Source organism: Chroicocephalus ridibundus, chromosome 4 (assembly GCF_963924245.1).
Source record: "Chroicocephalus ridibundus chromosome 4, bChrRid1.1, whole genome shotgun sequence".
NCBI classification, from domain to species: Eukaryota; Metazoa; Chordata; class Aves; order Charadriiformes; family Laridae; genus Chroicocephalus; species Chroicocephalus ridibundus.
In genome coordinates this window covers 47,330,235-47,344,154 of record NC_086287.1, presented here as the reverse complement: position 1 = coordinate 47,344,154, position 13,920 = coordinate 47,330,235, and the positions used below count along the sequence as shown (strand labels likewise).

General features: G+C 44.5%; 2 protein-coding genes across 5 annotated transcripts in view; both read left to right on the top strand.

Moving 5' to 3' along the window:
* CELF1 (CUGBP Elav-like family member 1) overlaps positions 1 to 6,886 on the top strand; it is a 68,071-nt gene extending 61,185 nt beyond the window's left edge. The window contains exons 15-16 of one of the 3 annotated variants that reach the window (XR_010070694.1): positions 1,044 to 1,164; positions 6,751 to 6,886. The gene's annotated coding sequence lies outside the window, so the exon portion shown is untranslated. Of the gene's footprint in view, positions 1 to 1,015; positions 1,165 to 6,750 lie in introns of all 3 variants that reach the window. The other 2 variants (XR_010070693.1, XM_063332063.1) reach the window with 2 other exon arrangements.
* RAPSN (receptor associated protein of the synapse) lies at positions 2,575 to 13,736 on the top strand. Of its 2 annotated transcripts, none has more exons than XM_063332083.1 (8): positions 2,575 to 4,256; positions 6,751 to 6,930; positions 8,346 to 8,504; positions 8,846 to 8,944; positions 9,042 to 9,164; positions 11,812 to 11,865; positions 12,501 to 12,700; positions 13,454 to 13,736. In XM_063332083.1, the coding sequence occupies exons 1-8, from the start codon at positions 4,041 to 4,043 to the stop codon at positions 13,524 to 13,526; spliced, it is 1,104 nt and encodes a 367-aa protein (XP_063188153.1). In that variant the 5' UTR covers positions 2,575 to 4,040; the 3' UTR covers positions 13,527 to 13,736. The 2 variants fall into 2 exon arrangements, with proteins under 2 accessions (XP_063188153.1, XP_063188152.1); XM_063332082.1 differs by having other exon boundaries at positions 3,134 to 4,256; positions 6,751 to 7,089.
* The last annotated feature ends 184 nt before the right edge of the window (positions 13,737 to 13,920 follow it).

Sequence of the window (13,920 nt, the reverse complement as noted above, 5' to 3'; positions counted from 1 at the left end):
TGCAGTCCCCAGGGAAACTCCAAATGGGTTGGGATTACTCAGTTTTTGTGATAAGCAAAAGTTACCTGCTTTGCTTTTAGAACTCAGATACGTTAATCATTTGAAATAAAATTGAGTTGTTAAAAAAAAAAATAAAATTGGGGTAGGCAGAGTATAATTATTTTAGAAACTTGCCATGAGTTTGACGCTAATATTGCCTTTCTCAGAAGGAAAGTACCACAATGGCCATGACTTTGACACATTTCTGAAAGCTCCTAAAATTCAGTGATGTTACTCCTTCCCTCTGCTGTCTCGCGTCTCAGAGACTGCAAGCATTTTCAGGGCAGCTATGTTTCTCCTCTGCGTCCTTTTCCTCTGTTATCTGGCATACTCTGTTCACCCCATTACTTCCTACATGATTGTAAATGTGAGAGCACTTGCAAGCATCAGGATTCAGTGCTGCATTCCTTTCCCTGCAGTGCACCAATTGCGAAGCGAAGCACTGAGCCACCTGTTGCAGAGTATGCTGGGATCCCCAAAGTTAATTTGCAGCTGTTGAGAAGGGAGGCTGGAGAGATTTCAGTTCAGATGTCTCGGAGGTGAAGGATGGAGAGAAACAATTGAATCAGAAAAAGGGGTTGGAAAAAGCAGGATGGAAGATTCCTGCTTGTGCAAAAAGTTGGCTAGCCTCATCTTGCAATCAAAGTAGTCAAAGCTCTCTCAGTTGCGACTTACAGAACTGATACTAGATCCCTCTGAGTAGGTGGCTTTTTTATTCTTTGAAGGTTTTTTCTTTAATTTAAAAGGCCAGCACAAGCCAGTGGACAATTAAACTACAAATAAGAGCCAGTGTAATTATCTCTAAAAATAATCAGCATTTCACATGAGTTGTTGTATTTATCAACATCAATAGGAAATACACAAACCTGTAGATTAAGTCCTGATATTGAATGTTTTAGAAGAAACTTTTTTTCCTCTCATATCCACCTCCACCTTTCACTACTTGTTTTGACTCCACTCTTCCTGACTTTACCAGCTATGTTCTGCTGTCTTCATATGGCCAGGAGTCACCAGGGATACATTATGAAGAGCAGTGGGGAGGAGGACAAGCAGCTCAGTGTGGTCACTCTGAAGAAGTGACTATGTGATTAGCTACGCTGCACATATAGCTCTGCTGCATGACAGGTGAGATTCCCTAATTTGGTGTTTCCGTGCACCTTGCAGGCTTACTTATTTTAGTTCCTGAGAAGAAACTGTGGATCACTTACTGTAGAAGCTATACCTGAATCTTGTACAAACTAGAGCTATCTTGAGCCACAGGCTGATGATCCCTCTGCCATTATTTTCTCAAAGCAATACAGCTAGTCAGTGTCTTGGTGACTCTACCCGTTTACCCCTCCTTATTTAGGCATTGGGCTCAGAGTGGTATATTCCATATCAGTATGTTTCTGTTTTTTGAAAATGACCAATTTGAGCTTGATGGATCTAGCCCTTATTTTACTAGGGTACTAAATCTCAGTATGTGAGTTGATTCTTAAGAGACTAAGCACTGTTTCGTAGGAGAACTCGAAAGCAAGGAAGTACAGTGTGATCAACAAAATGCAAGACGGATCATTTGCCTCCTGTTAGATGGGTTTTGTCAGTCTGCAAAGCATCCTCTTCTCACTTTGTCTATTCTTTGTGGCATGTGAGTGGATATTGAGGGGAACAGTGGTTTGGTGAACTGGTCCAAAACCATCAGATGAGTTTGAGTTACAGGAAGGTTACTTGTGGAGGTTAATTTTGCAAAGTAGTCTGCTCCAGCAAAGAATGATGTGATTTTTGTTTTCCCCCTTCTTGAGTCCTGGCTTGGTTCTGTTATGTAGCAGACTACAATGGTTGCTTTCCCTGGCCTCTTAACTTCTCCAAGTCCAGAAATCACCATTATCAGAGTTTTCCATGGGGACTGGTCTTCTCCATCTTGTGTACGTTCCACCACCCACCTCCAGAGGGACACATAAGAATTGCTGCAGGGATGAGAGACCTTTTTTTTTTAATGACACAAGAATTACTGCAGGGAGGAGAGACTGTTTTTTAATTCTGAATCGGACTTTAATGGGTGCCCTAAAATCTATAAAGTACCTAGACAATAATTTTAACAGTGCTGCTGAAGTGATTTTTGCACATTAACCAGCTGTACCTCAGCGTTATTTTTCTTCAGCCTTCTGTAGATTTTTCCCCAGTTTCTACTTCCAAAGTTTGAGAGTACACAGAGTCTATGCTGAAACATCATCTAGCACATTACTGCTCTGAAAAACGATGCTACATTAAATAATGCAAATATCATAAAGTATATAAGCTCACAAAAGAGAAGCGGTCTGATTGTAGCAAGACTTTTCTACCATTTAAAATTCTTTTCTTTTTAAAAGATTTTTCTGAGCAAATTTTGGATAAAGGTATGGACAGGATCTCTTAAGATCATGACTGCTATGATGTAAAGCATCTGGGTAGACTGTGGTTCCTTATTCTTTTGTGTTCTGCTTTCCTTAATGTTATTACCTCAGGAAGGTTCCCTTGGGGTTTTGTTTCCTTAGGGAGCCATGACATAGGCCAGGATGGTCCAACTGGTGGCCTGTGAGATGATTCTGTTGGTATTTTCCTTTGCATGGGGAAGAACGGCCACCAAGTTCACACAGAAGCAGGGAGGCAGCTGGAGGCATGCTTGGTTCTGCATGTGGGTCTCTTGAAATGCTGGATTGTCGTTTCTTCTCTTTGGCCTGTAAAAGGCTCACAAAAAACAGGTATCTGGGACTTCTGTATATGAAAAACATTAGACGTCCCTGAGGCATTCCAACCCCCCAAGTCTGGTATCTCTTCTTCTGAAGGACAGAGTAAATCTATAGATAACCAGTACTGCACCCATTACAAATGCAGTACATCAATGGGGTCATGAAACCTGACTCCTAGAGGAACCAGTCTAACTTTTACTCTTTCAAAGGTGTGTAGGAGAGTTAAAGCTATCTTCTAATTGGGCTAACCTCTTATGCAATCAGAAGGTGCAGAAATCTGTTGCTTTGGGTCATTATTGTTATTCATTGTAAAAGATCAGCAAGTTCTGGATGCAGAACTTCAGCAGTGCCTTTGACACCTTCTGTTGAAAACCCTTGGAGGACTGTCAGAGGTGACAGTGAGCAACAGTCAGTCATGAACAGAGTCTTTTCAGGATGGTTAGCTTCTTGTTGTCCCTGAAATTAAGTAGTCAGTGCTATATTTGCAGCAAATCTGTGACAGAGCTGACCTTTGGCCACAGAAACAATCCATATTTCCAGCTGAGGTCCTCAAAAGGGAGCCTGAAGTTTATGCCTGGCAAAGTATCAGGCACATTGTTGCAAGTATAATACTACATGTGTGTAAATGCTGGAGCCTTCTAGTTCATACCTTACTTTTTAAGGCATATATTGTTCTTAAAGCGACTATCCAAGCTGAGGCTGCTGCCTCCCAAGCTATCCCACCACCACCAGTGCTTGTGAAAGGGGGTGGCCAGAGAGAGAGGAAGGAGACAACTGAGACATCCCTGTGACTGCTGCTGATTGTCTCTCCCTGGGGTATTTATAAGCTGCATACTGGTGGGCAGGGGTGGGCAGTTGGCTCGCCGTGACCTTGGGAGCTGGGGAGCCTGACTAGCATTCCTGGGAGCCATGTGAGCCAGACTGGCAGGCGCAGCTGTAGCCAATGGGGAGGAGACCAGCACTGGCTGCTCAGATTGAGTTTCACTCCTGTCGCTTGGGATTTTTGTCTTTCTCTCCCTGTTGTGCTTTTCCTCTTTGTTTATGGGACTGGACAGGCAAAGGCACTGCTGGAGTCCTAGCATGCAAGACATTTGCCTAGTGGATTTGGGATTCTACCTTCAGTGCTGAGCAACCGCTTCTTGCCATTGCCTACCACAGCTGAAGCCCCCTGCCATGGCTGGGCTTCTATGGCTCCAAGCCTTCTGAGCACACAACTTGCCCTCCTCTATTAGGGCATTTTATGCTGTGTTCTCTTCTATGCATTTCCTTTTTGCTGTCCTTAGAGGTTAGTGTATGAGGCTTTTTAATGCATGGGAGATGGGTCAGGACCAGACAAAGCAACAGATAGAGAAAGGACTCCATCTTTACCAGTCTAATCAGACCGAAAAGGCCTTGCGAGTCTGGATGAGGGTTTTGGAGAAGTCTGCGGATCCTGCTGGCAGGTTTCGGGTTTTGGGTTGCCTCATCACTGCTCATGCAGAGATGGGCAGATACAAAGATATGCTGAAGGTAAGGCAAATTGGAGATGAATGCATGCCATTGTGTTGCACCTACTACGGAGAGTGGCTGGAGATTAGAATGTGAAATCGGGGGGTTTATTTTGTACATAGCAGAACATACCAGCTATTAAGTGCAAATTCTGGGTTGCCGTAATCACTGTATTAACCAATAGCTCCAGCCCACAAGATACACAGAATGCTACTTTTCATTGGGTCTGGTCCCTCAGGATTCGCAGGTTATTAAGGTTCTCCAGTTAATCATGGGGATCTTTCATGATTTATTCCCCACATACAGGCACACCATGTTATCAGTCTTCAGGAAAAGGTATGAAAACAGGGCCTTTGCTCCACTTAAAGCTGTTTACAGTGTGTATGTCAGTGTAAAAAGATTTTGAAGTGGATTCTGTAGAATAAGCAGCAGTCTTGTGGAGACAAATCTGTTACCTTGTTGTTCAACTGCTGTTTGATAGCTAATATAGATCTTATGTTGATTTTTATTACAATTATTTGTTTGCAAGGGGGCTACTTAAGAGGGGAAAGGATGCTTTTTTGGCAGGGGGGTTGAGAGACGTTCCAGGAGGAGTCTGACAGTTGAGGTCAGAGAGGGGGTCCCAATTGTCAGGACAGTATAGAACCAAGAAGGATATCGAGCTTGATGGAAGAGTGGTAAAAAAGAAGCTGAAGTTACATTTCAAGAGCATGAGGATAAACGTGTTGGATTAAATGAACAAAAAGAAGCTGATGGCGTGGATCTGAGAAGTAACAGGAGGCATACAGAGAGCAGCAGGCACTATTTGGGAGGGTGACTCAGGAATCTGGAAGACCAAGGCAAGAGGATGTTGTAATAGTGTTAAGAAATAGGGTCTTGCTAAAGGGCCTTGATATTCTTGTCCTGATGTTTTTGGTTGCCTTTTACTAGCCTGGTAATCATTCAGCATTTAGGACAAAATGAAGGGGGTACCCACATCACATTAAAATGGTTTTGCTAGCTCTGTTTAGAATGGGGGGGAGGCATATCTTACTAGTAAACCCATGCACATGTCAAAGCCCTATCTTAAAACCAAATACTTAGGATGAAGAAGAAGAGAGGGTTATTAATATCCTGGGAAAACATTTGAAGAAAAACAATTCTGATAAGTGATGTGGAATTAGATGATGGCAGAAACAACAGACTGATAAGGGAAGAGAAAAGCAAAAGAAGTAAGATGTGGCTACCTGAAGGAAACACTGAGGGCTTCACGGAAAAGAAACAGGCAAAGGAGTGGGATCAGTATACTTGAACCTTAATTTCTTACCTGAGAAGGGAGCAGCAAGTGGGATCAGAGTAGGTGAATTTTACTTCTTCCCAGTATTAAGAAGGAAAAACGACATAAGTGAAACTGATTTTATACCCTGAGTGATCAAGAGGAAGGAGAACTTTAGCAATAAACCATTGAGAGAGGAAATGACAGGAGAAACGGGGTCTGAATTAAAGGCATGAAATTAACTGTGATTTAGGAAGGGCTATGATGGCTCAAGCTCTTATGGAGAGAAAAATTACTTCACACCAAGGAAAGAGGCTGTGGCAATCAGGAAATAATGAAGAACTTGTACAAAGGTAAGGGAATGTGGGGAAGCATGAGCTAATGCACATTACAGGGTCCACATAGCAGCTTTCCTGAAGTGCTAAGGAAACTGAGAATATATATACCCAAAAATACACAATTTATGGTTGGGGTGGGTTTTTTTATTTTGTGAAGAATGTAAAATGTTCTAGTAGCTTAAATTATTATGTATTGCCACTATACAAAAAAGAAGTAATTGATTCCCTTAGCAATTGTTATCCATAAATCTAACTGATAATCTCTAATGAAAACACATACTGAGGAAATAGCTAAATATTTACCTTTGCTACTGGTATTAATTCAAGCCAGCAATGGGCTTGGTTCATCACAAAACACAGAAGAGCCACTGCTCAGAAGTGTTTGCAGTCTAAAAGAAAGAGACTTCAAATCATTTAAGAGAACTGTATGCAACGAATCCTGAAGCTTATTGAGCAAAAACTGTCAAGACTGCAATTTGTTGGTAAAGAAAATTGATGAAAGAAGTAGCTTACTTTCTTTTATTAATTGAGCACTTTAATATCTCAAGAATTCCAGAGAAAGTGAAATAAATTAAACCGAGTGAACGAAAGCAGAGCTGCATTGTGTTAGATGTTTCCTGCTTCACCTGCTTCTCTTTAGGGCCATTTAACAGCTTTTTTCCACTAACCACCAGACTAGTTCATCTTCCTTGCCCCAGAGACTGTGTGGAGAGAGGGAGAGGTTTCTTAGACTGCTCATATGCCTCTTAAACTACCAGAAAACTGCCCAACATATATGACGTTTCTCAGTCCGCGCTGCTGGATTTCCCTGCCCTGCTCAGAGATGAGCCACTTCTCCAGTACAGGGTGCTCCTCTGTGGGTGTTTGAGCTGTATTTAAATAAACCACACACTTTTATAAACACTGTCTTTTCTACTTAAAGTTTGCAGTGGTACAGATTGACACAGCACGGGAGCTGGAAGACCCGGATTACCTTACAGAGAGCTACCTAAACCTGGCTCGCAGCAATGAGAAACTCTGTGAATTCCAGAAAACCATCTCGTACTGTAAGACGTGCCTGAACATGCAGGGTACCACCGTGAGCCTGCAGCTGAATGGCCAGGTGAGCCTCAGCATGGGCAATGCCTTCTTGGGCCTCAGCATTTTCCAGAAGGCTTTGGAGTGCTTTGAGAAAGCTTTACGCTACGCCCACAACAATGATGACAAGATGCTGGAGTGTCGAGTCTGCTGCAGCCTCGGGAACTTCTACGCCCAGATAAAGGTGCGGTAACCTAAGCGATGGAGGGTGATTGATGGATTCAGGAAAGAACTGGAAATGGTGTGAATTTCACCTTATTTCTTTGATATAGAAAGTGAAGTACTGAGAAAGCGTCGTAAGCTAAAATCTCTTCATTGTAAAATCATCATCGAGTATTCTCCTTCACAGTAAGGATGGGAGGATTAGTGTAATGTTTATACAGCACAGCAGAAGCAGCTGTGAATATTCCTGTGTGTTGAAAAGATCAAACTTAGCTTCAAAGAAAATCACATCAGAGGGCTGGCAGCCAGAACTCATGGATTCTCTATTTCTACCACTATTGCGGGCAAATAGCTATTTTTATGATCAAAACCAGGCAGGAACTGAGGGTGGGGGTGCTTTGGCAGTTCTAACTTCTATTACAAACAGCAACAAATAGGTTTTCCTCACAAAGTCTTGATTTTTGTCACTAATGGAAGACTCACCAACTGAAGTGTTGAAAACTATCAGTAAGCTTCCCTCATAATACCAAAAAAAAAAAAAAAAAAAACAGCACATTGTGCTGGGTACTTTTAGGGAGAAAGGAAATTTTAAAAGTTGTTGTTTCCTTTGTGCATCTTGCAAAATTAGAAAATATGACGACTTTTTCATTTCTGCAGTCTCATGTAACTTACTTGAGAATGGTTTTAGATATTTAGATTATAGTTTTACATACTTATTGTAAAAATAAAATTTCTTTCTAAAACACTTTTAATGCAGGAAGGTGCTGAAAAATTAAAATATGTTATATCATTGCTTATTGTGGATTTGGTGAGGCCATGATTCTTTGTTCCTCTTTCCTGCAATGATGGATAACCAGCCTCTTTGAGATCCTGACTTCACCATATGGAGAACATGAGGGCTCCATGTAGATGTTGAAAGCAGAGATGATGTAAGAGCAGAGAAAGTTTTCAGCCTTTGGTTACAGAGGAGGGTAAATGGTTCCTGCAGAGTAAAGCCAAGGGCATATTATATAAAATCCATTTGCTGTATCATTGCCCCAGTGTCCTGAACCCAGAGAGTAATATGAATTTAGTATATGGCAATTCTACCTCCCACAGTTTGATATCCAGTGAAAACATCTAGTGAAATACGGCATGTGGAAGAGGAACAGCAGGAGTTGAAAGGTGTACAGAAATCTGCTAGCTGTTGCAGTTAGTAAATAAAAAATGGTTGCTTTTTTTTCCTCTTTTTTTTTTTTTCTTTATTTTGGCTGTAACTGCTGCTTGTCTGCCTTACAGGACTACGAGAAAGCCTTGTTCTTCCCATGTAAAGCAGCTGAGCTGGTGAATGATTATGGAACGGGCTGGAGCTTGAAGTACCGTGCAATGAGCCAGTATCACATGGCCGTGGCCTATCGGAAGCTGGGGCGCTTGGCAGATGCTATGGACTGCTGTGAGGTATAGGGTGCAGGCAGATGCAGAGCTGTCAGAGGTCTCTGCAGGGGGATCTTGCCTACAGGATTGGGAGGAAGAGAGATACCATGGCATTCGCGCTTGACTCTAGATGTTCCTGCTGCCTCCCAGTCTTAAGAGCTGTGGTTTCAGCACCCCGGGGAGCCTCAAAAGTTTGGGTCTATGAATGGCCCTTGGTTGGGAATATGTGGACAAGGCTTTACTTGCCTTAAAAAGATTGTGCCGTTTCTTTGGAGCTGACTTTTCAGTGACTGGAGTGCGCAGTCCCAGCCTTGCTGTTTTGAACAAGGAGCAAGCTCTTACTGACCGAAGACTATTTCTTTCAGGAATCCATGAAGATTGCCCTGCAGCATGGTGACCGGCCTCTGCAAGCACTGTGTCTGTTGTGCTTTGCAGATATCCACCGCAGTCGCAAAGACGTGCAGGTACAGCTCTTTCCTGCCAGGAAGGACAGAGGGGATAGCAAGAGGGTGGGAAAAGCAAGCCATAGCAAAACATGTGTTTTCCCCCTTGCTTCTGCAGACGGCCATTCCTCGGTATGATTCTTCCATGAGCATCATGACAGAGATTGGAAACCGCCTGGGCCTGATCCAGGTGCTGCTAGGAGTGACTAAGTGCTGGATGATCCAGAAGGAGCTGGACAAGGTCAGTTACAAACTTGTTTCTACAGAAGTTCGTTAGACAAAATTAGCGCATACAGTCTTTTTTCTGACCCATATGCCCATCACAGCATGGTACAGACCTGTAACCCTTGGTTCTACCAATAGGGTCTGTTGCTTGTACAGTTACATTTCTCTGAATGGTCCCTCTCAGCCAGGAATTCGTTACTAATCCCCATTCTGAGTCAGACTGCTAACTTCCAGATTGGCCTCATTAGTCAGTCCTGATGACTTTAAGCACTACCCTGAGGAACCAGCACTGAGGGAAGGAAGCCTGCTCCTGACGTTGTAGGCAATCAGCTTATGCTCTGAAATAGATTCCACTGCCTGCTTTTTAGCTATATGACTAAGCTCGTTGTTGTGATAGTGATGATGTTTAGACAGCTCTACAGCTCCACCGTGTGCTTTGCAGACAAATGTGGCATCAAATTCCTAGAGAAACTGTGAAGGTACATAAAAGGTGATGTGAAACAGAGAAATGAGAGCCGAAAAACATTTGGGAATAGACAACCAGTCAATATAGTATAAGGGGGGTGACGTTACTTATTTTTAAAACACTTAGGCAGTGTATGTGTGTTAAAATCCAGATTGCACTAGATCCAGCAGATTGCACTGCAGAAACATTACTGGGCTGCAGAATGATATGCTCAAAGGTTAGCCTTGAACTAGTGCTGAACAACTTGGAATGCCTGCACAGTGCCACATAAGGATGCTGGTTTGGATGTAGATATGATGAAGATTCACTCTTATCACTCAAACAAGACACAAAGAATTTTAGCTCAAGTGAAGCATCCCAGGTATTAGGAAATCAAGTATGTCACCATCAGAAAAGACAAGTTCAGGGTGCTGTCAGCATCTGAGTTGCCTACAGCGGGGAATCGGTTGGGTGAGATACACCTTGCAATCTCAGTAAATAAACACTATGTTTGCAATGGAAGAAGAAACTGTGGACTTAAAAACTTTACTCAGTGTAATCCCTTCCCAGACTCATACCTTATATTCAAAGGAATGGGACAGGACACAGCAGGTATGCCTCTACATAAGAGAATATTCAGAGCACTCATCAAATCCCTGCATCCGCTGATCCCACCTCCAGCCATTGCCACCCTTTGATATCACGAGCAGTTCTCACCTGTGAGAGCCTGGTGAGGGCTTTGTGCAGAGTCCTAATCTCACCAAAACCCACAAAAGAAGAGAACGAATACATGAATCTTGTATTCTGTTCCAGGCATTAGGAGGAAGTCAGCCCTGATGGGTCAGGAACCCACCATTGCCCCAAATGTGACCTCCTCAAATGTCACAGCCCTGAATACTCCACCCAAGCCTGCCCTTCAACTTGGCAGTCCCAGTTTCCATTCCTCATGCTACTTGCCCCAATATCAGTTACCAAATAAAGCAGTTTGCTAACTTTCCACTTGCAGATTCCCTATTCTTGTCCTAGCTTCCTTCATCTTCCTGGTCTCCTTGGCCAGTTAGTCCATTTTCTTTCATTTGCCTATAGTCAATACTATTGCAGATCCTCCCAGGCTGCTGTCACAACCTGCTTGCCCAAACTCTTGTGCAACCTCATATTCCTGACAAACTGTCCCCTGGACTTTTCAGCATCTCTTCCCTGACCCCATATGCTTCACTTTGATTCTTAGTCACGGTCATTAATTTCAGTGTTTTCCAGTACAGAGTCACTCTTCCTAGGCACAGCTCTCAGTTATGTTGTACCTGCTAGCCTTCCCTTTTCTACAAGCTCATTATCCTAGGTTGTTGCAGCCACCACAGGTCAAATGCCATCCCCCTGTATTTAAAGTGCATTCTTTCATCTCCTCTAGTCCTCTTCTCCTAGAACAGCAGTAATGACAAATTATAGGGTAGAAATTTTATAATGTTCCTCCTGAAAACTACTGCATCACAAGGGAGACATCATCTTCCCCTTGGACAAATCTGAAGCATATTTCAGTAGTTCTGGAAAACAGAGACTGTTGATGAGAACAGTGAGGAACACCGTGGCATCTAGGGGAAAGTAGGGACTCATTTGGTATGACAGCTGCTATGCTAAATACTTTTCCTTCAGATTGAAAAAGATGGATATGGATAGCAGTACACTCCTACATCATGTGTAGGTAGGACAAAGTGAATGTATGAATAGCAGGGGAAAAAATGGAAGAGCGTGGTGTGTTGGTGGTGTTGATCTCTTTCCTCCCCTCTTGGAGTTGCCCAATGATTATTGAGCCTATAGAGTAGGATGGGGGAAAGGCTCGCTTGGCTTGTGATTCATCCCAACCCCAATGAGCATATGTGAATGAGTTTAAATAAGTCTCTACTCTCTCTGCTTGGAAACAGCAGTGTCTGACAACATCATACCTCTACTTTGTACTGTATGGCTGGAACAGAAATGTAGCTCTTGGATTATTTGTGGTCTTTCAGAAAGCAAGCTTTTCTTATGGATGTACTTTTGGGAGGGGAGGGAAATCTGCCAGACAGCTATCTTGCATCTCCAGAGTTGCAGTGATGCTTGTTTATCCAAGTTCTACTCTGTCCCTCTTTACCTCTTTCTTTTAGTAACTCCCATGGGGCATTTGTACAAGTCTGGTTTTGATCTATCAGACTGAGAACTGATGATGCATGCTCTCCATTCACAGGCTCTGGAAAGCATTGAAAAGGCACAGGAGCTGGCAGAGGGACTAGGGAACAAGGTAGGATCCTACAGCTTCTCCTCAGCACTGTCCGTAGTCTTCTGTCAGGCAACTTAAAGTGGCAAGCACTGAAATATCCAGACTTGTTATTGCTTATTAATGTGTCCGTATTAACCAGTGAATGCTTGGGACTTGCTTTTATGTGAAGCATGTCGTTGTGGGCAGTTGCACAGATGATCATCAGTGTGCAAGTCTGAAAAATGAGGGAGGAGTCACAGTGGGAGAAACAAAGGGTAGTGGGAAGCAGTAAAAATGGAGAATTAAACAAGCAGAGTGCTAGAGGATTGTGTCTCTTCTTGAAAAATATTATTGCCCTGAGCAGCAGCTGAACTATGTGCTGGCTGGAGGCAAAGGGAAGTGAAATATCGTGTATGTCATGGATAGCTCAGGAAAACCATCTTGATGAAAGAGCTGCAGAGTGCCTCAAACCTGTCTCCCCTTTTGTGATACAGAGAAGTAGGTTAATGGCAGGAAGTGCTGAGAGACCAAATGTCATTATGACTGATCCTATCCCTCGGGCAGCTTTCTGTGCTAATGTTTCTCTAGCTGGCTGATGGGGCTGCGGTGGTTTCCACTCTGGTTACTGGTGTGTATTCACCTTGTTGTTCACTTTTGTTTCTGCCTTTCATGTGCAGCTTGGCCTGCTGAAGCTCCACTGCCTCTGTGAAAGGATCTATCGCACAAAGGGACAGCAGCGAGAATTGCGTGACCATGTAGTGAAGTTCCATGAATGCGTGGAGGAGATGGAGCTGTACTGTGGCATGTGTGGAGAGTCCATTGGGGAGAAGAACAACCAGCTCCAGGCCCTGCCTTGCTCCCACTTCTTCCACTTAAAGTAATGAGCTGGAAGTACTAAAGATCCTTGTCATGATATCAGTCGTAGGAAAGAGCTGTTCACGGCCAGAATAGGACAGTCTTAATTATGCTGTTCCCCAGGTCTTTGTCCAGCTAACCTGTGCCCTGCAGGATCCTATTGCTGTGTTGTGCATTTCATGGCCTTGAAGGGTGAGATTCAGCCACACTATCCACCCCGCTCCCACTTCTGTCCTCTAAGTGATTGTTCACCGATGTCCTCACCTTGCGGGTGCTTAGGATTCTTGTTTAAATCCTCTTGGGAAATCAGTTCTTCGCTCCCGGGGGCAGTTTGGATTTCTCCCCTGAATTGCTCCCGCTTTCTCTCTTGCCTAGAGGTACACTGAGGTGCAGAAGGTGTTCACTCTGTTACTGTGCTACTGCCAGGAAGGAAGTTGTCTGTCCCATCATTTTATTCTTAGAAGAAACATGAGTGTAACAAAACACTTGGTTCTGAAAATTAAGAATTTAAAAACACAGCCTCACAATGACACCAGAATTAGGATCAAACTACTGGATGGTGAGAGGTGTCCGATGACCCCTGTGGATCTGTCTCCATCCGTACTGGAACTTATTTTTGTAGAGGAATGGGTAGAAAAAGAGATCAAATCTTTGGCGGTGATGAGAGGGAGCTCTGTTATGAGTTTAATATACAGAATAGCAGGGGGGGGGGGCCTGGGTGAGCCTCCAGCCGCAGGGCACGGAGCCCCCCCGGAAACGCCTCTTCCCTTCGCAGGTGCCTCCAGACCAACGGGACCCGGGGATGCCCCAACTGCCGCCGCTTGTCGGTGAAGCCCGGCTACGTCTGACCCGCCGGCTCCGCTGGGCCCCCCCGCCGCTCCCCGAGGCCCTTCAGGCTGTGCCTGTGGGTCCGCGGGGCCGGGGTGGGCGGCGGGGGCCCCCTCGGCCTCCCCTCCGCACGGCCGGCTCCGGATCGGCCCGGCCCCACTCCCCCCCCACCCCGCTCCCCCGCTCCTCTGTACGGGGATGGACTGTAATAAAGCGTATGGCCGGGAAAGCGCCGCGCCTGCCTCCGCCGCCGGGCTCGGGGGTGGGGGTGGGGGGGTGTGGAACGGGGAGGGTTCGGGGAGGGACGGGAGCAGCGCTCGGTGCCGGCTCCGCCCCTGCCCCGCACCAAGATGGCGGCGGGGCCATCACTCAGCAGATTTGGCCGGTGGCACGTGACCTACGCGGCGGTTTACT